The sequence below is a fragment of the Varanus komodoensis genome, unplaced genomic scaffold, assembly GCF_004798865.1.
Source record: "Varanus komodoensis strain SLA01 unplaced genomic scaffold, ASM479886v1 scaffold1, whole genome shotgun sequence".
NCBI classification, from domain to species: domain Eukaryota; kingdom Metazoa; phylum Chordata; class Lepidosauria; order Squamata; family Varanidae; genus Varanus; species Varanus komodoensis.
In genome coordinates, this window is record NW_025335268.1 from 94,868,945 (window position 1) to 94,895,583 (window position 26,639).

Consider the following 26,639-nt stretch of genomic DNA (forward strand, 5'->3'; position numbering starts at 1 on the left):
TACTCCCAACCCGTTCACACAGCGTTAACTCACCTGGGTCTGTGCACAGAGTTGCCTGGTCGAAAACTCTTCAAACCTAGGTCCTAACCGCTGTTTCTGAGTTGTAGCCACCCGGATCCTTGTCCCTATTTTGTTTGGCTCAGGCAGTTGACGGAGGAGCCGATGACAGACTCACCACCGGCCGCCGAACTCCGGATCGTTCCTCCTCGCCTCCTCCGAAAGATGCCATGAGCCCCACATTGGGTGCCAATTGTGAGATTTAAAACTCCTTGAGACAGGATTCAAGTGGATACAAGCAGTTTATTCCATACAAAAAGCGTTTGCAAAGGCTGGCTCAATGCCTCAGTAGTCTGAGAAACAAAGAGCAATCTTTTACTGTTTACAAGAGATTTTATACATTTCTTTCCCCGATGCTCAGCACTATCCCCGCTTTGCCATTGGCTGGTTACTAAGAAGTCACAATCTTCTCCATCCGCCTACATCATACTACTCCTTAATATGTCCCCCCCCGCTCATACATCCCATGTTCATGCTAATGAGCCTACTACCTATGTGTGTTATTTACTATTCATAAACTTATTACACTTGCACAGTACCTTCTAAGAGGTCAACAGGCCAAAGTGGCCTTGAAAATTCTTACTTGACGCCAAAATGTTTCTTAAATCTAGTGGGAAGGATAAGATAATGAGAACAGGCCTTTATTCATTCTAAAAGATACAGATTCTATGCTTCTTAAGAAAGAACAATCCTTCACTCATATTTTAAAAGACAGACTTTACACTTCCCACAGTGCTGAGCATGGGAATGTGGTCTGAGAACCTGGCATAGTCTTGAGTTTGGATTACCCCTAAAACAGTATTTCCACAAACAAGGAAACTGGTCTCCTTGTAAGTGCCAAATTCTGTACTAAGTCTGGCTTTTAAATCATCCTTTGTAATATAAATGTTTAAAAGTTTCTAATTCCGGGTACTAAGCCATTGTTTCTAAAAACACACTCATCGTTCCTGGAATAAAGGTTGTGTGAAGCCAACATCACATTTGGCTTGCGCACTTGCAATAAGTAGCGTGTCCCAGCGAGGCTAAAACAACACCTTGTCCGTTTCGTAACCCAGCCTAGGCTAAAGCTCACATAGCCTTCGCCCCTCCGGGCTCTCTCTGCGAAGCATACACTTCCACTTTCCTTGCCCGCAGCTGAAGAGGCCTATTACAACAGCGTGCAATTTGCTCCGTTCTTTCACACGTGACAGAGGAACCGCGCACGCGCGGTCTGAGTTTCTCCCCTGCCCAGATAATCCCGGAATATCATGGCGGCCGGAGGGGCTGGCGTGGATGTGGGGATGGCCGCGTCCCGGTTGCAGAGCTGGGAACGAGAAAGCGCGGCCAGAGAGGCGGCGGAAGGTATGGGCACGAAGCAAGCGGTCATAGAAATGGTCTGGAGACGGGACGGCGTGCTTTGGCCATGTCTGGGGGAAATGAGGAGGGGCTGCATGCTGAGTGAGGCGGCGGCGGCGGCTCGAGGGCTGGACTAGAGGTTAATGGGGTCAGCTGGGGAGGGGATAGAAAGCGGAGGTTATAGCTTCAGCTTTAGGGCCTGTGTGAGGGTTTATCCTTGGAATTTGTACTCTGTGTCAGTATTCAGTCCACGAATGTGTAAAGCAGCTTCCCCAACCCAGATGCTTTGGACCTCAGCTCCCACCAGCTCCAGCAGGCATGGTCAATAGGAATGCCGGGAGTTGTAGTCCAAAACATCTGGAATATTTCAGTTTAGGGAGATTGATGTAAAGTAACACAATTAGTGCCTCTGGGCATGTATAGAGTGCCTTTGCTTTACCACTAAGTAACTGAATACCATTCACCGATATCTGGGGAAAAGGCACAATGAATTACATTTAGTAAATCATACAGTAAAAGTGGTGCCCACAAGATGTTTATAGGAGAAGTCAGTTGGTATTTTAAGGTGTAACATGATATTGATTAAATGCAGTTAACGATTTTAAAGTTCTGGTAATCCGTAGGAATAATAAGTTGACCTGGGTATGAGGCAGTTCTTGTGGGCAAGGCTGCCTAGGGAGAAAACAGTACATTGCAGAAGGGATAACTTTAGAAAGGTTTCTAATCATACCTGGTCCTAATACCATGCCATTTTCCCTGGACTAATAACTGTTCTTGTCTTCTGATCATTATCCTGCATCACTCACTCATAAAGCTCTGAAAAAAAATAGAAAAACTTGGCCTTTACCACTCTGACTAAATTATGAAAGCAAAAGAGCAGTTAAAAGGTAACCAATCTACATTTAAGTGCACTTGATTTGTTTTCTTTAACATTCAGGTGCATGTTTTCTGTGTTCCTGAAAACTTCCCTGTTTACAGTTTGAGAAATAAAATTTATTCAGATGATGTAGTGTGGTTGCCACTTATTAATTCATCCTGACAGAATTGTAACACTATAGACACTCGTTTAGCATTAGCCATTCAGAGGCAAGTGTCACCATGCCTTCTCTACTTTGCACTTTTTTGTTTAATTGGGGGGAATGTGCTAACTCTTGCATTACTGTGTTGTCAGTGGTAGCATCCAGTCACATTGTAAGGTGAGTTCTATCCATGAAAGTGTGATGAAGTTCATCTCACCATTTTGTTGATTGTCCCTGCAGTTCTAGTTACTGTACCACAATGAGTTCCAAACTGTTAGCATGGCAACCAGCTGCTTGAATCCGCTTTTTGTTTACAAGATGGCAGTAGACATTTGACTATCCATTAAGCTCTGAAAAGTTGCCTGGGTGAGCTACTTGATTAGAATCCAAGGAAAAACATTGGTTGCAGGGTTGGTCTAGGAATAAAATTTTTAGCAGAATCTGAGCTATGGGTCACTTGGACTTTTTGGTAAGCTACTGTGAAAAGTACATTAGGAAGGTTTAGTGTTTGCAAATAAAACAAGTGGTTTGCTTCATTTCAAATGAAGGCAACTGAAATACCAGGAGATGAGATTTAACTTCCCATACCCCTGAAATTATAAATGGACATAAGAAAGATATGTACTCTTTTCTAAGAGTTCCCAAGAAACTTGGACCATTTCATGTATGTGCTACTCAAGGCATGTGCAGATGTTTGTAGAATCAGGGGGTAGACTGGTTCTGTATTAGAACAGAAAGCTTTTATATTCTGTATAGTTTAGACCTTTATGTCCATCCCAGAATAAAAAGGAATCCAAAATTAAGAACGTGGTAAATGCATAATTAGTTGTTCAGAAAGGTAAGACCTACTTACTTTAAAGTATAGGGGGAGAAAATTGACCATAAGATGATGATGAACTTTGGAATTTATTGCTATAAAAATTAACAAAACCCAAATAGTGGATGGGTGTTAATAGTTTTACCATGTGGTAATCCCATGTTCAGCACATCTGCCATCATTGCTGCTGACGTTACCAGCTTTGGCAAAGCTAATAATTACACACACAGATCTGCAACAAAGTTTAATGCTTTGTGCATTTTGCTCCTAAGTTTATTACAAGTGTGGGGAATATGCTGGACCACAACTCCCACCATCCATCACCATTGGCTGGTGGGAATTGCAGTCCAGCAACAGTTGGAGGGTCATATATTCCCTATGCCTGCCTTAATAGATGCTCCTTTTACTGTAGAATAAGCACAAAGTTATTTAGTTTTAAAATATTTAGGGTAGATCTATGGGGAGAAAAACATAGACAAGGAAGATAGAAGAAAAAAATTGTAAGCTACCACCCTACACATACTCTACCACCTTTCCTCCCATCTGGACATGCATATGGTGGGCATGTTGTGAGCTGAGCCGGCTGAAGCTGGGGGTCAGACTAGATGGCCCAGGAGGCCCGTTCTGACTCGCTCTGTTTCTTTGTTTCTATCAACCTAACTAAGAGTATCTTGCATGCATATTGCTTGCTTTTTTCAGAAGCTCTGTAAATCAGATAAATCAGGTGAATATCCAAGCATGGGTGCTATCTGTATACTCTTTTCCCCAAGCACATGAACAAGAAAATGAGATATGCATGGATGGAAAACTCTTGTGAGCGACTGTTGGGGCCACCCTACTCCAGTCAGGAAGCTGAGTCAGAGGGGCTTTGGCAGGTTTCCTGGTGGGGTGGGATTGGATTCTTACCACCTCATAGCCCCCTAAAATTTAGAGACCTTACAATGAAGAGAGAGTTTCCCTTGCAGTTAAAAGGATCCTTGTGAGGGTGGTCCAGTTGAACATGATTGCTCAGTTTCTCCACTGCTTGATTATGGGCCAAGCGGAAACGAATAAAATAACACACTTGCTTCCCTTGATGTAGCTCCTAGCTGCAGTGGTTGAGAGCAGTGCGCTTCTGTATGCCAATTTTTGCAGCCAGTATTTCAAAGCAACATAAAGTTAGCCAATGTGATAAATGGCTACTAGTCATGATGACTATATACTGTCTCTGGTATTAGAGGCAATATGTCTTGCTGCATCAACTGCTAAGGAACATGAAGGGAAAGATCTGTTATACATGTCCTTCTAGGCTTGTACTGCTTGGCCGCTGTGGAAGCTTACATTACATAGACCTTCTGATTCAGCATTGTTCCTCTTATGTTCATATGAGGGCAGTATGTTCAGCCTTCAGTTGCCACATATTTTTAGAGGGGAACTGGGAGCCTCTTGCATACCTCAGCCCATCCTCCACATACATGGAATACATTTCTTCCTTCTTCTTGGACCCATTTTGGTGTCCAGTATATCCACATATGGGATGCCCATTTTGAAATACCCTAAACACACTTATTTGAAATACCCTAAATATGACGAAGAGGAAAGCAATACTGTGGTGAGGAATTCTATGAAGATATGCTCTGGCTAAGTCCCTTCTTCCTTTCTTTATTATTAGTTTGAACAACAAGCTTTCTAGATTAGATTCTATACTAACCATTAAATGAAGAGAAGTGTTCTTGGAGTTGTGGTGCTCCTGGTTTCTAAAGACACACATTAAGAAAACAGACCTTGCAGCTCTTTCCTTAGTACACCTTGTACTTTCAAGGGTGGCATGCTGATAAAGTGAATAAAATGCATGAAATACAATTGATTCATTCACACTGGCCATCCAGTACACTATCAGCATTTTAGCAGACTGTGCCAGGCATAGGTAATTGAAGAAATTCTTGTCCATGCTTCCCCCACCATTCCCTCATTTTTATTTTAAATTGGAAGGAAAATTGAGCTTTTAGGTGACAGTTTTTACCCAGTAATTGCCTTCATTTTCCTTGGAGTGTCCTTCCTCCTGCCAGTGAGGTAGTTGATTTAAGGTACAGTGCTATGCAAGTTTAGACAGAAAAAAAGTCCTACAACTCCCAGCCTCCATCAGCTTGTATGAGTACCAGGTGCATGCTGTAAATTACAGGACCTTTTTTCCATCTGAACATGCACAGGACTCCACCCTTAATTGCTTAGCAGAGATAAATTCATTATCACGGACATCAGTTTTTCTGGGTTCAAAATGTGTAAGCTTGAATTTAAATGTAATTTAAACAATAAATCCATTGGAACACTGGGCAGAATCCTATTAGACACTGGGGTGGAAGCAAAGGCCTTGTATTTGGTGTTGCTAGTCATGCCTTTGTAGCACAATCATGTTTAATGATTGCTGCCTATTTGGATTCTTCTTTATTCTGGAAGTGCAGATATAGTGAATTGATTAGGGGAAGGCGATTGATTGAGGATAGGCACCTCTTGAAATTTTAATTACAAGGATGATTGCAACAGAGGCTTGTTTTCCATGGATATCACATTTCCCTTTCCTCTAGTGTAAAAGGGAAGTATATTGCTATAATGTTGCTATATGGATAAGGTTTACCTTGGGTCACCTGTGAATGCTAGTCTTGCAAAAAATATACATTCCTGTCTGTTTACATGGACTTGTGTTTAAAGAGGCTTGACTAGTGATCTGGAAAGCCCCTTTCCCTGAAGAAAATACTATCCTCAGATAAAAACCTAATAAGTTTGTTGTGTCCTGCAGTTTTCATTCACTGCTTGTGTTGCTTTTGTAACACTTAATGTTTTAGAAGCTGTGTGATTACCTGTGCAGTAAAGTCTTGATTGGCCCAAGCCACAAAGATTAAATGACCTGGATAGTGTCTCAGATGGCACAGAACTAGGTTAAAGGCCCTGAATTCCTTATAAAGCTCACTGTTGTGATGAGAATTCCTTACAAATAGGTGGAAATGGCTGCCTCACCACTCATTTACCCCCCCCCCCCGTTTCCTCCTAATAGAACACTATTCTAGCCTTAAGGATCTACAACAAGGGTGGGCTAATTATGGTGGTCCAATTGTTTCGGTTGGCAGCTTTAATGAACTCTATCCAGCATAGCCAAAGGTGAGGAATAATGGGAATGTATGTCAATACATCTATCCTTGGCCTAAAGCCACTGTTTAGCAACAATTATTTTTCCTAGTTGGAAAAAGCACTGCAAGAATGGCCTAGTTACTACTAAATGTTTCTAAAGATCAGAGCAGACAGAGAGGATAGGATTGTAGTGCAGTGCAGAATACTGAGAAAGGAGCCAAGGATGTGTGCTTTTTTTTCCTCCTCTGCCTATATGATAAATCAGTCTTGTGTTTAAGTGCTAGACATCCGTGACTAGAAATTGCAGGAAGGTGACTGAGCAGGCACTAGAATGGGAACGGAGCACTCTTTCTTCCTGTACCCAGCATGGAAAAGAAGCAGGCTGCCGAGAGGGGTAGGCTGCTATCTCTGTTACACCCATGCAGCTATCTGTGCACTGCTTCCAACACCCAACAAGCTAAGAATGTTTGTTCCTGATTGGAAACTTCTTACAGCTCACTTGCAAGGCTGGGATAAATGCTGTGGTTATTTTATGCTTTTATGGAAGGAGATGGACAATCACTAGAATCTCCCTCCCTTCTTATCTCATTCGGTAGCATATAACCTAGATAAACTTGGCCTTGTGTAGGGAGAAAAGAACAATAATCTCCCTCTAGTCTGGTTTGTGATTGCCCTGCAATCCTCAATTTAACGAACAGTTTATTATGAAGTACAGTGAAAGATGAGAAGGAAAACAAAGTGGGCTTTGAAGCAACAAAATATAAAACTTAGCATCCTACAGTAAACTCAGTATAATCACATAATATGTAGGATTCTCAGACACAATTTATGGTTTACCTAGAAAGGCAGCATATGTTCCATGTATTCCGTCTACAGAAGTTGTATTTCCTCATTTATTCAAGCTGGTCAAGGGGAGAGCAGAATGCCTGCCCAATGAACTCTTCAATAAAATGGAAAGCACCTAAGCAAAGATAGTAATTCTTACCTGTTAGATAAAACTGGAATGATGCTACTTAAAGAAGAATGCCCCTGACCTGCTCTAACAGATGAAATGTGTCTCAGAAATTTGAAATACAAGCATTGTTTAAGATACTCAACAAGAAGCAACTGCCCTGATGAGAGAATACTTGCAACTAAGAGAAAGTAGAGGCTAAGAAATAACTTAGGTCACTAATGCTTGTCAATTTGTCATCATGTGATGTTGCCTTATACTAACTGAATCAGGACATTGCTCTGTGAAGCCTAGGCTTGAACTAGAGATTCCAGTGAAGGAATCTTCTGCATGCAGAGCAGAAGGACTATAGAAGCAATGGATTATAGAAGCAAAGGGTAGCAGATACCTTAAGCTCTCCATGTCTAAATTTGTGTTTCAAGAACTGCTCTCTGTGATTGTGCATTAATCCACAGTCCCGAAGTTAACCTTTGATGTTCTGCTCTTTTTTTTAGGAGTAAAAGCTGGGACTTGTACCATCTTAGATGTTGTAGAAAATTTAGGGTAAGTGGAATGCAATACAATGTTCTGCTCTAGGGAATATATCTCCTGGTCTCTAGAATATCAGCTTTTACTGCTATAGCAACATTAAAGTTCTGTTGTTCAGTGCTTGATACCTGCTTGCTGTTTGCCCAGGTTTGGATCTAAATTTTCATTCATGCCCATTCATTTACATCAAGGGTCCTGAATTATTAGGACAAGCTTCCTGTGACTTTGGAATGGTCCTGTGGTAGTGCTTAACATGTTGCTATTCTGATGTTGGGATTAATTTCAATTATATTTTATTATTCTGGGGTTTCTACTGTGTTTTCTTTTTGGGAGAGGAGAGGCTTGATGGTAGTTTGTAGGTATTCACAGGATACCTTTGATGCAAGTATAGCATAATGGCTAGATGTAAGTTGCTAACAAGGAAGTTCCTCTTTGGAATATCTCCTCAGTCGCAAACATACTAGATAATTTTAGACAACCAACCATTCTCTCATCCTCCCTCTATTTGTTATATTGGTAGGATGAGAGTCTACCTGAAACTGCCAAATTGCAACTGCAAAATAATTAAAAAGAGCTTTCTTTTGGTGAAGGTTATTGTGAAAGGTATGGCTTTTCTCATTTGGGCTAGGGCAACTTCTCAAGAGTGGCGTTAGATATCAGAAGGAGCTCAGGCTTAGGTCCAGAGGGCTAAAGATGGCACAAATTTGTGCATGTTAAGTTACGTATGCAAATATGGCTACAATTAGAACTACATTGTGCTTAGTAGATGATGGTCACAACTGTGTAGTTTCACAAACTCTGCTTGCTTAAAGCATCGTCCTTATGCGCTCATACATCTTCTAGGACTTTGAAGCCCAAATCGATATGGGGAGGATGGGGTGCTGGAACCAGTAAGAAGCCATATGGCACCTTAAACATCTACTAAATCACTGAAAACTGAACATTACATACTGTTGAGAAAGCATGGGAATGTGTTATAGGCTGTAAACCCCCTGCTGTTTAGCTGCAAACTTAACATTATTAGAGAGTAACCCCTACTAAACAAAGTAGGATTTACTTCTGAGTAAATCCTCTTTCTTCCCCCACCACCCCCAAACAAGCATAACAATACTGGACCGAGAACTCAGAGCAAGTGTGCAGCTACTCATTTTATTTCAAATACTTTATTTTGATAGTTCTGGGCATATTGAACACATTTTTTTTTACAGTACTTGACTTCTAAATTCTAGAAATCCTCTCTGGATCCCGATATTACGTCTATCTTCAGGATGCATAAGGCTGTGAGCACATGTACTGAGGAGTAAGGCTAATCCTATCTGGAAATAAATCCCATTGAATATAGTATAACTTCAGAGTAAACATGTTCAAGATTATATGTTTGATGTAATCCTGAACGTGTTTTCCTATTCACAGATCTCTCTATAGCCCCGGTACATCATTTCCTATACCATCTCAGCTACTTTTCCCCGTCCACACATGGGTAAAAAGCTAGCTAATTTAGGGGATCAAATGCAGCAGAGATCATCAGGGATCCTACATCTTTCCTTCAGCAAGTGCTATTTTTCTCTTATTGTATCAAAGGTGACATTTTTTGAAATAACTTTCACTAGTCTCCTATGCAAAAAAAAAAAAAAAAAGTGTACTATGCCACAGTGCATTTGTGAGTCTTTAAGATGCCACAAGGCACTGTGGCCTTTGAACACAAAAGAGTAAGAAGACCTGTTCTCTTCCCCCATCTATTTAGTTTTCTCTAGCCTAGTTCAAACCCATGTTGTAAGCAGGACCATGCACCACCAGAATTTGGCCACACGGATCATGCAGAAAGCAGGCACACTCCGGAAAGATGATTGCAGAGTCAAGGAGCTCCATCAAACTAGAGCAGGCTGTTTACTCATATATTAACTCGTTATAAAGGCCTGTGGCACTGCATTTGGTATGTGAGCAGCTAATGTACCTGGTTTTCTTCTTGTCAGGATCTCATTGCTTACAGAACAGTAATTGGTTGGACAGGTCCCTGCAGAGTGAAGCATACGCTGAGAATGTTAGGTCACAGTGGTGCAGCTAAGCAATTCTGAACTCTGGAATTAATTAAAATAATGATCAGACCATGGAAGGAAAGGTGGTAGTCTCCCTTCTGGTTGCATGCTACATTCCCTGTTAGTCTGTTAAAGGAGTAATCCTAACATCTCCTTGTAACTGTGAAGATGCTAAGTTCAGTGGGGAGAAGCAAGCTTTTATTAAGGCAGATGGTGGCAGCTGGGGCAGCTCTAAAGATTTGGGGCACTGGTCAAAAGATCCAGGCCCATATTTAGGTGGCTGTTCTGTAGCTCTACGTATGGGAGTTCTCATCTGTGTGCCAGCCTTTTTCCCACTGTTGCTATTGTGCTAGCCAAAGTTGCACTGGGTAAATTGTGTTCTCAGAGAAAGTAGAGCCTCTGGGGAAAATTTGTGAAGTGCAGTCCACCAACAAGACTGTGAATACTATTTGTACTTTCAGCAGATCACCAAGTATTGCAGAAAGTAAAGATGGAAGTAAATTTCTGGGAGGGTTCCTGTCAGGATGGGTGGACCGGCTCGACACAGCTTCCTTCTCATTCCAGTTTTATTGTGTGTGTGCGCTTGTGCGCGCACAGGTGCCCTGCTTTTCTTCCAGTGAACACAAGTCTACATGCATACTTTTCCACCATTTCATGCTCACAACAACTCTTTGAGGTAGGTTGGGCTGAGAGAGTGTGAGCTTTGGGATTTTGAGTTAGTTTTTGTCTGTGGTACAGTGAGCTGCATGGCTGACGTTGCAAAAGCTGAGCAATTTTTAGTGCTTGTGAGATTGGAAATAGTTTCTTGACATGTTTTAGCCGAGCCATAATTTTGAAAAGAGTAATTATTTCTGCATTGCTTAATGAGAAACATGCCTCTATGTAGCAATGTATGCTTTCTGTCTATCTTTATAAAATTATTTGCAGGTTTCCTTCCAACTTTTTGTCATTTATTTGGAAGTGATTACAATTACAAAACTAGAATATACATCTGATTAAATAAGTGTTGGACCATACAGTCAAAAATGCTAAATACAGTAAGTGGGGGAAGTTAGGAAGATGGACTGTGTGGGGAAATAATATAATGGTTTCTGGGATGTTAAATTGGTATAAGAGCACAGCTGGATCAGGCCAAGAGTCTGTCTAGTCCTAGTTCTGTTCACACAGTAGACATTCAGCTCCCCTATGAAAAAGCAAGTCAGAAGGGGTCTCCTGGACCATCTAGTCTGACCTCCGATTCCAGCTGGCTCTACTCATGTAATCCCCAGATTGCAGGCAACAGCAACTTCCCACCCAGCTATAAGGACTGTGCATGGTATTCTGCATGCTGTCACATTATAGATTTGTACAGTCTTAGCAGCTTTGTATTCATTTCCTTTCCTAATTGTGCCTGACAATTGAGACTACGTTTTTCACAGCAGCTGTATGCTAAGTTGACATTTTTTGTTTCAATGTGCACTATTTTATAAGGGTAAACAAAATATAATTTATCAGGCTTAGGTGGCAGGAAGGAGGAATGAATTGCTCAAACTGGGGTGAATTCATAAGATTGGACTTCACTGACTATGGCTACCAAATTCATACAGATTTTGTAAGGGAGCGAAATGACCAATAATTTAAAGAAGACCTTGGGAAACTGAGGCACTCTTAACACCTTCTCTAAGAACTGTCTTTGCATGGGCGAAGAAAACATACATAATGATGAGGGAACAGTGTACTTACGGATATTTAACAGTAATTTATCTTGGGCAATTTTGGGAGCAAAGTGTCAGTGTATGTATGTATTTATTTAGAAGGCTTCTATGTCACCCCATTTGCCAAAGCCTCGGTTAGCATGCAGCAAGAAGCCATAGTGGGCACATTCTCTGTGGGACCTTCTGTTGTGGTGGCAGATGCTGCCATTTTGCACGTTTGAGTTGCAGTGGGAGTGCACCAAAGCCTGCTGTTACATGTGAACCCAGTGAGGTTTTATTGTTGGGGTGGTTGACGAGCACCCTACTCGTAAATCAGCCTGTAGCTTCACCCTTACAACCCACCTTCTTCACACATAAAAGTAAGCCATGGCATGTCTCCATCATGACTGAAAAATTCAAAATGGCAATAGTTGCCACAGTGAGAAACTCCACAGGGAAATTCAGCCATGGTAGCTTTGAATTACATGTAAACTGGGCCTTAGTGGTGTACATTTCATCTTTTTTAACCTACTGGACAAAGTCAGAAGAAAGTTATTTGGCTCATTGTTCAAGGTAAATCAAGTTATTTTCTGTTCCCACCCAACCCAAAACTTGAATAATACCGTGTTTTTCACCCTTATGGCCCTTGAACTCTTGCTCTGTTTTTGTTTCCAATACAGATTCCCTCTTGAGAATGCAGACCCTCAGATGCGTACCCGAGGCATCCAGATGCTCTCTGAAGTCCTCCTACAGTGCTACTCTCTACTCCAGGAGCAGGAAGGTAGGCCATATGCCATATTGCTTGGCTGGGTCTTCACTCTGTGATTGGTAGCTGGATGGTCAACAGATAAGATTCAATGTCTTAGAGCTCTTTGACATGCTACAAGCATGCTGGATGAGTAACTGCAGTGTGGTTAGGTTCATTGAAAGTCCCAGCTTGCCCTTAGGAAGTACTTAAACTGAAAATTAAATCTACCAGAAGCCTTCATTGGCTTTGTGGCCATTTTGAGCTGCCTGAAGGTATCCAGGTTCAGTGTGCTTCTATTTACTCTGAGGTGCATTGCTATAAACTGTAATTCTTATTTGGAAGAGGATGGAGGAGCATCTAGGATACTAGCTGGAAAGAAATGTCCTGTTTATGTGATAAGGCAGCAACTAAGGAACAAGGAGGCTTTGCAATTAAAATTTGTATTTTTTGCAGAACAGTGGATCTTAGGCTTTGTGAAGGCTTGACTGAATGGGTTGATACTGCTGGGTAGAGGACATCAGCCTGACTTTCCCCTAACTGCATATAAATTGGCTTCAGTCCTGAAGACTTGGATCCATGCTGTTCTCAGGCAGTGATTCTCACTGAGTGCTTCCCAAGAGCTCCTTTCCTTGCTGCTGTATGGAGGCAACACAGTGTTTATGTCCTACTTTTGAAAACCTAAGCTCAGAATTGTAATTCTTTACTGTGTACAGAATGTGTTCTGAGTAGGGTTGGGATGAACCCTTTTGAAATCAGTCCCTCTAGCATCTGTGGACTTGCTGTTGTGCTTGGCTCAGTCCTGCAAAGTGAGCTGAGCCAAAAGGAAGTCCACAACAGCTTGTGCACCCTTGGATGTGCAACCAGAAACCTTCCCTATCAGATGCAGCCACCCAAAGAGTGATTGCAGGATGCAGAAGGGATGAACTGCAAGCAATTGTGCAAGGTACCATTCTCTACAACCTACCTTCTTCTGTGCCTAGTACAGCTGGTAATAGCAGCACTAGGCACTGAAGAAGGGTGTTGAGAGCAGGGTTGCCAGGTATTATTCCCAGCAACCAAACTTCTCCCCCACCAGCTAGTCCTGGTAGTGCCAGGTGCAGAAGAGGGACGCTACTTGAGTAGTGCTTGGGGCTTGATTCCTGGTGAGCACTCTGTAAATGCTGGATGTGTTTTCCAGGAATTTGGACTCAGCCACTGTAAAGTGGACTGGAGCCGAGAGAATCTGATGCATTCCCACCTCTAAACATTCTTTACACATCCCTAGTTGCAAGAAGAGTGATCTTAAGTGTTCAGTTACTTGCAGTTTATTTTGTGGGATTTGTCCTTCCTGTTTTTGTGATCAAAGGTATAGGCATTATAGCCATTCATCTCTTGCCAGACAACTTCTTGATATATAATTCCAAGGAGGCGAGGGCGGGTGAGAAGGTCAGTGTGTCCGAACAACCTGTAATGATTCCATATTATCCACCCTCCCTTCAGATGTGATAGTGCTGAATAAGATGCCAATATGGATCATACATCTCTATATGCGGTAGAAAGAGTCATTGACTACTATTGTAATGTTTCTCTGTTCCAGTGACCCACCTAGTTTTGTTCTATGAGAACCGTCTGAAAGATCATCACATTGTCATTCCTGCTGTGTTGCAAGGACTCAAAGCTCTGGTGAGAATTAGTTCCCATTGCCACCACTAGTAATAAAGGAATCCATGGCAGAACTGGGACATCACAGTAATTTATCTCTCAGTGGTAGGGAACAGTGGTGCCATAAGGAGAGGGAGTTGGTAGCTTTGGTTCATTTAACAGAGACTAGAAAAAGGTGTTGCAAGAGGGGAAAAATTTAATGTAGTGGGTGCTGGAGCAAAAAGGAACTTTTGGGGTGTATAAGGGGATCAGGCTTCCTAGTGAATAGTTGTTTTCATCTTCTTAAGTCACATGCTGAGTAAATGACTTGTTTTGTCTCTTTCTTTGACAGTAGGTGGTGAGTTTATTCTTACAGTTTACAAAGGCTGTTTAATGATACATTGTTGTCTCTGCCTTTTGCATGCAGAGTAACCTGAGGCCCTAAGCATATTGTTAGGAGCTGCAATCCCTTCCTTTATTAATCCCTTCCTTAACTTAAGGTAGACAGTGAATTGTATGATCTGTCTTGTCTCCAGAGTATGTGTGCAACGTTGGCTCCAGGCCTGGCAGTATCTGTTCTTAAAGCCATCTTCCAGGAGGTTCACGTCCAGGTGAGTATGGCATGCTCTGAAAGACTCATTTGGCCTTTACTGCTTCCTAGTCACAGTGCTGTTAGTAGCATTCTGGGCTTGCTCATCCATATTCTCTTGGTGTCAACAGAATCAAGGATTGGGCCTTATGGAGATTCTGTGTATTACCTCTCCTGTCTTCTGAAATTGTGGAACTATTAGAAAATCTGCTGGTGCTTCAAAGTTCTTTAAAGTTTTATTCCTTCTGTTTTGCATCCCCTAATGGCATCAGTGCTGAACAGTGGTCTCACATGAGCTGTTACGATGGCCTGGTTTGCACATAACAGGAATTTCTCCATGGGGCTTTTTGTTGCACTGATTACCATTTTGAATATAGGGTAAGGTGGGAGTGTACTACAGCTCCATGTTATATCTGAACCCAGCAAAGATGAGGAGTTAATGTTGTTAACAAGCCACCTATAACTCCAAAACGAACCATAGGTTCTGGGTGGCTTGTCAACCAGTGCGGCAACCCACCATCACCAGGCTCACAGGTAACAAGAAGCTGCGGTGGTGGGACTTGAGCTGGTAACCTGGGGCCCAGAGGCACAATAGCTGTTTTGATCATGTGAGCCAAGTCAACATCTCAAGCATATGTAAAGCAACATGGTCTGGTGAATAGTGTGTTAGAACTGAATGTCTGTTCAAATCCATCTCCATCATGAACTTGCTGAGTTGCCTTTGGCAAATTGCTATTTTCCATTCCATTCCCTTCCCCAAAACCAGAATAGTGTCTCTGTCAGGGCAGTTGTAATGCTGTACAAGAGAAGGCTTTGCTAACTTCCTTTGAGCTTTGGGGTTAAATCTAAAAAGTTAGGATCGTATACGTGTAGCCTGTGCAAGGGGTGTGCAGGTGTGTTCTGATGTAAAATATATACATATCAGAACTAGAGGTATCTTGGGTTTTGTATGGGACAGTAAAGGAATTGGAGCCACTCTCAGTAAGACTATAAAATTGTAGAGAGGATGTTACGGAAAGATGAATAGTCCTGGTTTTCTGCAGTTTTATAGTGTGTGTGTGTGTAAATGCTCTTGCCTCTATCTCAGTTATCTTTCTGATGATTAGGCACCAGAAATATTTCTGCTGATTTGGCAATAGACAAAATGCAAACAAAATTGTGATAGAAAAGAAGTAACCCACTTTAATTGGAGAGGACACTAACAAAAATGTATTTCTCTAAAGCTTGAACATGTGCATTTATTTTTTCACCTATGTTTTTCCTACTTTCTAGTCTTTGCTGCAACTGGATCGCCATTCAGTCTACAGTATCATCACTAACTTTATGAGCAGCCGAGAGGCAGGTGAGATGGACATCTGTACAAGGGGCTGAATATGACATTTTGTTGGGAAAACAAAGAAATGGCCTCATCTGCTGCTTTCTCCCACAGAGCTGAAAGGTTTGGGTGCTGATTTCACCTTTGGCTTCATCCAGGCAATGGATGGGGAGAAGGACCCTCGCAACCTACTACTAGCCTTCCAGATTGTACGAGACATCATTGAAAAGGGCTATGCACTAGGTAATTCCAAGCCTTTGTCAGACTGATTGAGAAAGAGAATGCCCATGTTACCAGTGGTGGTTGAATTGGACTTCTTCCAGTGGCTACTGTGTGTGAGGATGCAGGGTGAAGGGAGTGAAAACTAAGTGTGGAAAGCCTGTTGAAGCTTGTTTTGCTTGGGAAACATTGAACCAGAACTGCAGCATATCTGGTGTTAAGCTCTCAGATGAATTTCCCTCCTGGTTCATGACTTGCCTCGATGGTAACACCAAATGGGCTACAAATTAATAAGCCTGGTTATAGAGCACCTGAGCTGCTGCCCTCATGCTTTGACTTAGCCTGTATTTGTGTCTGACCTTCTGTCCACTGTTGTCCTCATCCTTTCAGGGCCATTTGCAGAAGAGCTGTTTGAGGTGACTTCTTGCTACTTCCCCATTGACTTTACACCTGTGAGTGAGTTATTCTGTTTTTTTTTTTTAAAGTCTGGCCAATTCCCATGCTGAGAAGTGGCTGTTGAAACAGGACAGTGCATGTAATGCCTGGGATTAATGAGTTTGTTCAGCACAGCCCATTGATCTAAAACAGGGAGTTTTTCCTGAGTTAAGATTTCATTCCATGATTCTGTTCCAGCCCCCCAATGATCCTCATGGAATCCAGAGAGGAGACTTAATTATCAGCCTGCGGGCAGTGCTGACTTCCACCCCTGTTTTTGCTGAGGTAAGACCACTGAAGTGGCTAAGGTCTGTTTTTCATGTCACTCCCATGGCCCTTTTGGGATTTTGTTCTTGCCTGTGATCTGAGCTGAGCAATTTTTGACCAAGGGATGACAGTTTGGTGAATGCTGAGGATCACATGCAGCTATTTATAATAGTTTTTGATATTTTCATGGCTCTGGTAGAAGTCACTGTACCTGAACAGAGTACATTTAATTCCAGTAATGCAGAGATAATTGCCCTTGGTTTCCAAACCTGAGCCACCTCTCAGTAGTAGTGCTTTGGTATTAGTTTTGGGGATGGTGGTGACTTTCTTACTTGACTCATTTCTGGTTTTCTATCACCAGTGCTTTTTCATACTGTTACTAACAGACCTTAGATGTCTCTGGGCACAGGGTGCCATTAATGAGTGTTACAAACAAATACTTTAAAAATGCTGAAATCGCTAGAATTTTGAAAAGCCTCATATATTGCAGATTGCAGCTTTGGTGGCTGGCATTATGCCTTTTCTTGAGCTAGAGTGAAGTCAAACCCTTTCTATAAACTTTCTATGTAGAAAGTCTATAGCACAGCAGGCATCATATTGTTTGTGATGCCTGCTGTTTGGGGGATCTGGTCTTCTGGGCCATGTTCTATCTGCAAAGCATGCTGAGCTTTCTAAGCACCTCTTTTCCTTCTTTTGCACAGTTCCTGCTCCCATTGCTCATTGAGAAAATGGACTCTGATGTACAAAGTGCCAAGCTGGACTCCTTGCAAACCCTGGTAAGTATATTGAGCATAGATGGTAAAAGTACAGAAGAATGCCTGGCCATTTTCCCCAGGGCAAGACTGAGGGTAGGGAGTCCCCACCACCACCTCCTGCCACTGGGATTTGCTTATCTTTTGTTCTGATCCAAGTGGGTAGGGTGCTCATGGCACGGCAGTGCAACTTCTTGACTGGCAATTTACATGCTCACCTGATGATGTCTGTGTGGCTTTTCTTATAGACTGCGGCCTGCAAGATCTATGGACAGAAAGAGCTGAAGGAATTCCTGCCCAGTCTCTGGTCATCCCTACGCAGGGAGGTGAGAGATATGAATTTTCACAAATGGGAATAGTCTTGATTTCCCAGGAAAGTGAATCCCAACATTCTTCCTACTTTGTCTGGGGACCTACCTAAGAACTGCTTCAAACATTATATAGTTCCTGCAATGAATTGTTGAGGTGGTATAATGCTTGAAGAAACTGTTAAGAGATAAGTGGCAGGGGGACTTTTCATTCTCAAAGGACCTTCTGAGTTCTGGAGTGGCTATTTCTTCTTGAGTAAGGCAAGCTTGCTTGCATTATACCACTGATTCTCCCCCTCTGCTCCCTGCAGGTGTTCCAGACAGCAAGTGAAAAGATTGAAGCAGAAGGTCTGGCTGCTTTGCATGCTTTGTCAACATGTCTGTCCCGCTTGGTGCTCAGTTCTGATGATGAGGATCTTTTGGATTCCTTTCTTAGAGATGTTCTGCAAGGTAATCTCGGGAGCAGCATGTCTTTTCAAGAAGTGTTCCAGTCTAGTCAAAGGTATTCTGTCCCTCTTTATAAAATGAAATTTGGAGAAAGTAAGTACTTCCTAGAGGGAAGATTCTGTCATACTAATGCAGCCATAATTTGGCTTCTAGCACTGAGGGAAATGTTGGGAGCATCTTGGGACTGATCGGGAGGAAAGAACTCAGAAGAGGTGGTGCCATTGGTGCCATTTGCTGTCCGTTCCTGGTAGAATATTGTGGTGTTGCATCTTGATGGAGCTTTTAACAGGTGGTTGCTCCTTCTCCCAAGCAGTCTTGTCTGTTTTAGATTGCAGACACCATCTCTGTGAGCCTGACATGAAGCTGGTGTGGCCAAGTGCCAAGCTCTTACAAGCAGCTGCAGGTGCCTCTTTGCGAGCCTATTATCAGATCACAAGCAGTGTACTTCCCTTGCTGGTGGAACAGTACACCAAACATGTGCAGGTGAGAACAAATGGGTGTGAAACCCACCTGTACAGAAGAGTTGTGACAATGGAATTGTCCAAACCTTGTTTCATGTTAGAGGCTGTTTAGTGGTAGATTCGCCTACCACTGCCCCAGGTGTATGCTTGTACAGCAGTAGTCTTCAGATCTTGTCTCTTCCTCAGTCTTGGAATATGTTTTGACCCCTCCAATGCATTCTGTGTCCTTTTGATCTCTTGTAGAGTAGCCAGCACAGGACAATCTTGGAGGTGCTACTTGGTTTCTTGGAGCTGCGGCAGAAGTGGGGTTCTGAGGAAGAAGGTATGATGATTCTCCATAACTCTTCTGAAAGTACAGTACTGCTACCTTGTCCAGAATTGTGTTTTCGCAGAGATGAATGGTTTTTATTCATGGCAATTGAACAGTGACTTATCAGGGCAGTGGATAGGGTAGGCTTCAGCAATAAGGGGAGGGGGGCAGTAGAATCTAAAAGGAAAAATAGGTTGACAGGCTATTTTCTCTGAAAGGATTTCTAGCCTCTCTGGTTGCTGAGAGAAGTCTTGGAACATGTGCAAAGGTCATATGAAAGTGCTGACACCAGAAGCCAGGTAGAAAAGGATTAAAGAGCCTTTTTCAGCCACGGGGCAGCATTCCCACATGGGTAACCTTTCAGAGGTGTAGAGCAGCAGTGGGCATCTATCCATCTATTCACCAAGGCATTATCCATCCCCCACCAACCACCCGCACACTCAATTTATGCCCTCATTAAACCTAGCTTCTGTCTTCCATCCCCCACTGTCAGCAGCTCAGTTAAGCATAGAAGAGAGGCCTAGTTCAAACAAATGGGATCTTTTTTCTCAGCCTGATTGTCCTGGAGGGTGGAGAGGGGCAAGACAGGTTGCTTGAAGGCTGGATCCAGGGCTCTTTAGGCCAGAGATTCCTGCCCTAGAGTAGATGCAACTTGTTCAGGATTTTAGATAACCATATAACTCTAGTTGATTAACCTTGGTCTCCTTGTCCATATAAGTAATCCAGCTGTTGCTATAGAACATGTGTATCTTTAGGTGGTTTTCACTTCCCTATTTAAATTCTCTCAAGTTTTTCAGATCCTTGGATAGACACTGAAGGTCATCATTACTTTGGCGGCCCTGCCAAGAACCTTGGAGCTTTTAGCTGAGGCATTGTGTATATTTCTCACTCTCTCCTTTTCAGATAAGACTCCACTGCTTTGCTTTAAAGATTCTCTGTGTTCCATGGTGTTCTCCGCACTTAATGAACCCAATGTGCAGCTTCAGTTAGTTGGGATCCGAGCTCTGACCTTCTTAGGATCACTGCAAGGTTCGTATTCTATTGTGGGCAAAGTGGCATATCAAGGAATATGGGAAGGATTATGAACTTCCTAGATATATTTTTCTCAAGATGTACCATGAAATACTAGTGTATACAGAAGCTTCTGGTATGCAAACTGGCACGTTCCATTGTGTGTCCAGCCAAACAGCTGAACTTTAAACAAATTACCCTGCCTTCTAAATGCTCGAGCTGTATAGGCTCTGTACAGCCTCAAAAAGTGGGGTGCAGTGTAGCAAAACAGCAGCGTTGTGCTCCATGAGAAAGTAAAGACTCGATGTCTTCCTTGTTTCAGGGCTCCTGGTCCCCCCAGATGTAGAAAAACTTGTGGATCACCTTGCACAGTTCATCCTGCATGAGGAGGATTCCCAGACCAGGTGAAAGAGTGGGGTCTGGGTAGGAGAAATGGCAGATAGGGTTGAGTTTTCCAACAATGTCATAGGGCTGGCCACTTTTATTATATCGAACGTTTGCATTCTGTTTCTTATCTATAAAAGCAATCAAAAAAGGGTTCCACCACTAATACCTATTCTTATTCTTCATTGGATTAAAATCCGAAATCAAAACTGCTTGCTTCTGTTTTGGAATTTTCTTATTCTGATCTGTTAGATTGTAACAGAAGAGGAGCTGTCTAATATTACCTTTGTGATTTCTGCTTTCAAACTGCCTAGGTTTTGTACTCTTGCTAAAATAACTTTTGGTTTAGCATAAGTGGTACTAAAGTACACATGAAGTTCATATATTCATTCTCCTAAGAGAGATTGAGTTGAATTTTAGTTAAACATTTTTCCATAAAACCACCGACTGCATTCATTCTGACTCATAGCTGACGTCTACTTTTTAAAAACATTCTTGAAATCCTTTATGATGATTGGTAGAACTAATACTGGCTATTACTGTTCAGTTTGTAAAGTTTTCAACTGTTCATTCCATGGTCTAAAGCTTTTTTTCAGTATGTCAAACATTCCGACCTACCAGTCACAGGACAGTTCCTGAACAGACACTGGTCATTCCTTTTCATACTCTCTTGATGCCAAAGAAGTTGGGAAGCCCCACAGGTTCTAAAATGAACTCAGCCAGAGTGAACTTAGCAAAGGCAGACAGTCTGTGTCACTATTTTCCTTGTCCAAAGAATGCTTGCAATAAAGCTTATCATATTATAAAATCTAGCCTGCACAAAATGTAATAATAGTTCAAAAACCAGATCATAATTGAAGGATTTATGAGTTCAGATTATGGCAGCTGCTGGCCAGAACAATAATTTATTTTCTCCCTTTCCTTTATTGTTATAGCTTAGCAGCTATGGAGGCTGCTGGCACCCTGGCTCCTCTCTATCCAGAAGTCTTCAGCAGGTGCTTGGTTCAGAAGCTTTCAGAAGGGCTGCATCCAGGTACACCATTCAGGTGAACAGGGTGGGTTGCAGGGAGATGCCATGTTATCTTACACAGCATTTGTGCAGATGTGCTCAGTGTGTACCCCTGAGTTGGTTACAGGGAGACATAGCTATTGCAGGTAGCTTTGACAGGCATCTGCAGGGTTTCTGGCTGTGGCTTGAACAAAGAGAGTAAAGTCAAATGGATGACTTCGTTGGTTCTTAGACTAGAGCACCCATGTTCTGAGGAGAGATAATAGTACCTTATGGGTCTTTCCTTCTAGACACACTCCTGGCATAGTTGTAATGTTCCATGTACAATCTGCTCTCTGTTTCAGAACGTCAAGAGGTCAGCAGTCCTTCAAAGCAGGAATGTTGCCTGCAGGCCCTCGCAGCAGTGTCCACCCACCCTAGTATAGCGAGAGAGACTGTTCCCATCCTCTTGCAGCATCTCCAACAGGTTCAGAATGGTAATATAAAAATCGCATGTGACAAACTATTGAAATTTGGTGGGACCCATTGTGTGAATGGGAGTGGAATGCAGAAGATGAAAGGGCTTGGTAGAGAGTTGTGTGGGTAGGCCCTATCTTGAAGCAGAGACTTCAGAATCTGTAAATTTGGGGCCCTCCCAACACCATAATTCTGTTATTAAAAATAACCGGAGAAGCAGCTTCTTGGGATATTTGAGATTATCCAACTTTGCCTTGTAGTTTTGTTAAAATTTTAATAAAAATCCCAGTCTCTGCTACAGCCTATGCTTGCCATAGTGTGATGCCTTCAATAGCCATGGCCTTGTTCTTGGTTTAATAAGGTGTCATATGAATTATTCCTCCCTTAACTGGAGCTGGCGAATCAGGAAGCATTCTATTACCTAAAGTTCCCTGTTTTGTCTGAACTGGGAAACTATTGTTCATAACTTCAGAACAAACCAAAATATAAAACTAACCTTTGACTATGGTGTAATATCCTGATTTGTTCCTAAACATTTAACCCTAATTTCCTAGTTAAGATGAAATGGGAAATATAGCTAATAGAAAACTTTCTGGGTCAATTGCTCACTTATGCAAAGGGGGAAGCAAAGTGATTGCTTGTACGGTCGAAAGACTCGTTCACAGTTTGACTTATTATTCTGAGAGACAATAATCCAAACAGAGCCAGTGTTGTACTAATATTTCAAATAGCTGGGAATTGCCAATTTCTGTTCAGAATACTACTTTCATACTGTAGATTGCTGAATTTTAAAATATTCTTGTTTTTGCAGGAAGCATACCAGCGGATATCCATTCTGTGGTGTCTGTGTGCCAGAGCCTGCAGCAGGTGGCATTGCATTGCCAGCAAGATGCTCAGAGCTACTGGTATTTTCACCAGACGGTGGTGCCCTGCTTGATGGGCTTAGCAGTAGAGGCTGCTATGCAAGGTAAGGCCCGGAGGTGGGCACAGTTTTCATATTCTACGCATTAGGCCAGTTGCTGGGCAACTTGAGTGTGTGCTGAATTTCTGTACTCTAAGCCTTTGAGCCAAAGGGAATGTGTATGGCAGTGCCCAGATCTATCCTTGACTGGTCCTTATCCCCCATACCTTCCTTCTACTTTGCATCTGCAGTACGCAGAGCCACTTCCAGTGATTCTTTAAGATAAAAATGACAACAACCCCCCCCCCCCTTTGCTCCCACTTTTCCCCCTTGTCTGTTACTACTTTCAGAGAATTCCAACACAGTGGTAAGCAAATTGCTGCTGAAGGAGGAAGCCCTATCAGCCATGGTACTGGTCATCAGCGCTGCCTGTACGCACTTAAGCCCAGAGTGAGTAACTGCTGCAGTGAAGGGATCTTCCTGTGAACTCTGTCCATTCAATGTATGCTAGTTCTGGTCCTAATCACTCTGCTTGTGGGTAAATTCAGGGCCCAGCCTGACCTTGCATCCTTTGTTAGGACAGGTGCTGGTGGTCTCTCTTTCCCACATTCCTTGATGATTTCTACTATGTGACAAGAATGTGTCCCTGTCACTTCTTTCTCATTTCTTCATGGCAGGCTGGCTGCCCAGAGTGTCTCCAAAGTGGTATCCCTCTTCCTAGATGGAGAGCTCTCCTTCTTACCTGGAAGCAACTTTGCTAGCACTTTCCAGCCCTTCCAGGTAACTCAGATAAGACTGGCAGTTTGTTCTGGGGAAGCATGACCATAACCATCGGAGTGACTTTGGTTTGAAAACAATGTTGTCTCTCCTCCGCAGGATGGGCAATGTCCCATGACAGTTCACAGAAGACTCGTTGCTCTCCTTATGGCTTTTGTCTGTTCACTGCCAAGAAAAGTGAGTCCTGGGGGAGGGTGCAGCATGACTGAGCACACGGATGTCACCTCATGCCAAACCAAGTAGTACTGGGAGCCAGTGGATTGCTTGAAAATTTAGCTATCTCCATGCCTTCCTAACCTCTGCTTTCCTTGCAGATTTCAATTCCTCAGCAGGACCGATTGCTATGTGAGCTGCTAGCCCTGAGCTGTTCATGTGACTGTCCCTTCACTGCCACTTCTGCTGCCAAATGCTTTGCAGGCCTGATTAACAAGTATCCAGCAGGTAATAGCTGGATTAGGCTGTTTATGTACAAGCACTGAGGGGCTGAGACATTGCTTTATGAAACCACAGAGCTGTGTTGGACGAAGCCAACACTACCGGGATTGCTACAGGAAGCTGCATAACACTGACATCACTCTTCCTCTGCCTACCCTTACTAGGGCCTGAATTGGATCACCTCTTGGGAATAGCAATGAATAAGCTGGAACAAGGTCTGAATGAGGGCCCCTATCAAAGCCAGGCCCTCACTCTGCTGCTGTGGGTAAGTTTGCACCATTCTGCCACACACTCTCTGGTAATAATACAAAGTTTAGTGTGCCATTTGTTCCCCTGCAGGTGAGCAAGGCCTTGTTACAACGCTACCACCCACTAACCAAACAACTGACTGACAAGGTAAGTTTCAGAAGAGCTGGGGTACTAAAGAGGACCACTAACCTGCTCTCTCCCTGCATTTTAATAGCTTCTGTCCTTCTATCCTATAGCTACTCATGCTTTTGGGGGACACATCCCTTGGCCCTACAGTGAGTGATGGCTTTGCCTTGCTTCTGGCGGACTCCCCGGATGTGCTGGGCAGGAGCTGCCATGCTGAGGTGCGCCTCATGTTCCGTCAGCGTTTCTTCACAGAATGTGTGCCACAGTTGGTACAGGGTTTCCACACAGCTGCTCCTGGTGAGAATATCTCTAGGTCTGTTTTTATGATGGCTGCATCCAGATACTTTAGATAATGTTCAGGTTTATCTAATTTGTATAGTTATTACATAATTTTAATCTTTTTTTGCCTGTAGAGTTTGTAGATTCTTGCATTGTATTCTAAGCCTGCTTTTTTCCATCCAGCTGTTCTAGGTTAGGTGTAGAACTGGAAGAAGCTTTTGAATCTTCTGCTTGCAGAGGAGGAAGAGCCCATGTTTCATACATCTTTTGGCAACCTCTTTCTGCTAAATGATTTTGGGTTTTTCAGGATTTCTGCAGTTATTAGGGGGCAGAAGAATTCACAGCCCTAACCTGTGTTGCTTTGCAGTTAGCTTCCCTTGAGAAATGAGATGGCTTTACTGTGCTGACAATAGGCGATTTTCACTAAGATCTGTAGTGGACAGTTCCCCTTGCAAGTTTCAAGCATGGCGAAGCCCCTCTAAGAGTTTTATCTGGGCTACAGGAGTGAGCTTTTGCCCTTCTCTTCTCAGGTGTGAAAGCAAATTATCTGAAGGGCCTTTCTCACATACTGAACCACCTGCCCAAGCCAGTGCTAGTGACAGAGCTGCCTACGGTGAGTGTGGACAAGCAGCCAAAGGTCAGGCCCTAAGAAATCTGGGCAGTTGTGAATTCTTTAGAACCTAGATGCATGTGTATAAACATAGAATCATGCCCTCCTGTTTCTTTCCTACCCCTGCAGTTGCTGCCTCTGTTGGTGGAAGCACTATCATGTTCTGACTGTGTAGTTCAGCTGTCAACTTTGCACTGTCTGCAGCCGTTATTGCTGGAGGCACCCCACATAATGAGTCTGCATATTGACACCCTTGTAGGGAAATTTCTTGGTCTGACTGACAGCCCTGCCATGGTGAGTACTGGGTAGTCTGTTCCTCTGCAGTCGGGTACTCGCTGGAGAGGCATTAACGTTCAGAAAGCTAAGGGGACCATCCGCCTTTATATTGCAGGCAATCCGCATTGCTGCACTTCAGTGCCTCCATGCACTTGCCTCCTTGCCCACACCAGTGGTAAGTGGTGAATCTCCGTAAGGGTGATGACTTAGCAGTTCTTATGCCTCCTGCACCATTATCTGTTTCTCGTCATGGGTAAAGCTTCTGTGGGTGATGTAGGGACCTCATTAATGCTGCTTTTTACTTACTTGTCAGGTAATCCCCTATAGGCCACGGGTAATTAAGGCACTAGCCAAGCCTTTGGATGATAAGAAGCGTCTGGTGAGGAAGGAAGCTGTGGCAGCACGAGGAGAATGGTGAGCAGTTGAATTTTCTTTGGGGATGCTGTATAAAAATGGTAGTACTTCTGAGTAACTGCTCAGATCCCCCTGATGTTCCCTTAAAGCCTGGCTACAGCTGAGATAGGCTAACAAAGATGTGAGGAAGTGCATAAAGGACTATTGCCTAAGAACACGTATTTGGACGTAGAATTTAGGGCTTCGACTCCCCCTTTCCTCTTATTGTCTAAACCAAGAGCTGTATTCTCTCTCCTCAGGTTTCTGCTTGGAACACCTGGCAGGTGAAGGTTCACATGGCAAATCCTGACAATCTCACCTGCCGAGCCATCTGCCTTGATGATGATCCTAGGGCTTAGATTTCCTTACAAAGTGGCAAGGCACTAGGCAAAAGTGAAGGACTTCTTTTTGTGGCAGCACTGCCCTTTTTGTGGGCTGGCAGAATCCTAACCACAGCATCCTTATTTGGTAAGACGAAACATCCAGCCCTAATTCCTGCTGCAGAGCAGTAGTGTGTGGAACTGGCAGGAGTCCTGTACACCAAGTGTGCGGGGCCAGAAGAATAAATAACTTGTTTGCTAACCACTTCTGGAAAACATGCCTGTTGTGGGGAAGGGCGATAATAAGCTTAGTTCTGCTGCTGGCCTTCCCCTTCATCATATAGTACGGATGGGGAACTTGTAGGCCAAAACACCTGTAGGGCTACAATTCCCATGATCCTTCACCATGAGCTATGCTGC

At 43.1% G+C, this 26,639-nt stretch overlaps 1 protein-coding gene across 4 annotated transcripts; it reads left to right on the top strand.

Annotated features, from left to right (window-relative positions):
* Positions 1 to 1,293: 1,293 nt before the first annotated feature.
* On the top strand, positions 1,294 to 26,484 carry MMS19 (MMS19 homolog, cytosolic iron-sulfur assembly component). 4 transcript variants are annotated; one of them, XM_044436653.1, is made up of 31 exons: positions 1,294 to 1,398; positions 7,780 to 7,828; positions 12,203 to 12,303; positions 13,847 to 13,932; positions 14,427 to 14,501; positions 15,752 to 15,821; positions 15,909 to 16,037; positions 16,404 to 16,465; positions 16,647 to 16,733; positions 17,417 to 17,491; positions 17,716 to 17,793; positions 18,087 to 18,225; positions 18,551 to 18,705; positions 18,927 to 19,005; positions 19,897 to 20,022; positions 20,327 to 20,408; positions 21,324 to 21,421; positions 21,742 to 21,873; positions 22,665 to 22,820; positions 23,105 to 23,204; positions 23,432 to 23,534; positions 23,631 to 23,708; positions 23,846 to 23,972; positions 24,131 to 24,231; positions 24,306 to 24,362; positions 24,452 to 24,638; positions 25,151 to 25,233; positions 25,360 to 25,524; positions 25,622 to 25,681; positions 25,820 to 25,920; positions 26,160 to 26,484. In XM_044436653.1, the coding sequence occupies exons 1-31, from the start codon at positions 1,305 to 1,307 to the stop codon at positions 26,185 to 26,187; spliced, it is 3,063 nt and encodes a 1,020-aa protein (XP_044292588.1). In that variant the 5' UTR covers positions 1,294 to 1,304; the 3' UTR covers positions 26,188 to 26,484. The 4 variants fall into 4 exon arrangements, with proteins under 4 accessions (XP_044292588.1, XP_044292605.1, XP_044292613.1 ...); XM_044436661.1 differs by lacking the exons at positions 1,294 to 1,398; positions 7,780 to 7,828 and adding an exon at positions 10,414 to 10,525; XM_044436670.1 differs by lacking the exons at positions 25,360 to 25,524; positions 25,622 to 25,681; positions 25,820 to 25,920; positions 26,160 to 26,484 and having other exon boundaries at positions 24,452 to 24,559; positions 25,151 to 25,216.
* The last annotated feature ends 155 nt before the right edge of the window (positions 26,485 to 26,639 follow it).

Coding starts and splice junctions, on each gene's coding strand:
- MMS19 (XM_044436653.1), top strand. CDS start 1,305: ATGGCGGCCGGAGGGGCTGGCGTGGATGTGGGGATGGCCGCGTCCCGG. Junction 20,409..21,323: donor GAGGAGGATTCCCAGACCAG/GTGAAAGAGTGG, acceptor TTATTGTTATAG/CTTAGCAGCTATGGAGGCTG. Junction 25,921..26,159: donor GTGGCAGCACGAGGAGAATG/GTGAGCAGTTGA, acceptor CTCTCTCCTCAG/GTTTCTGCTTGGAACACCTG.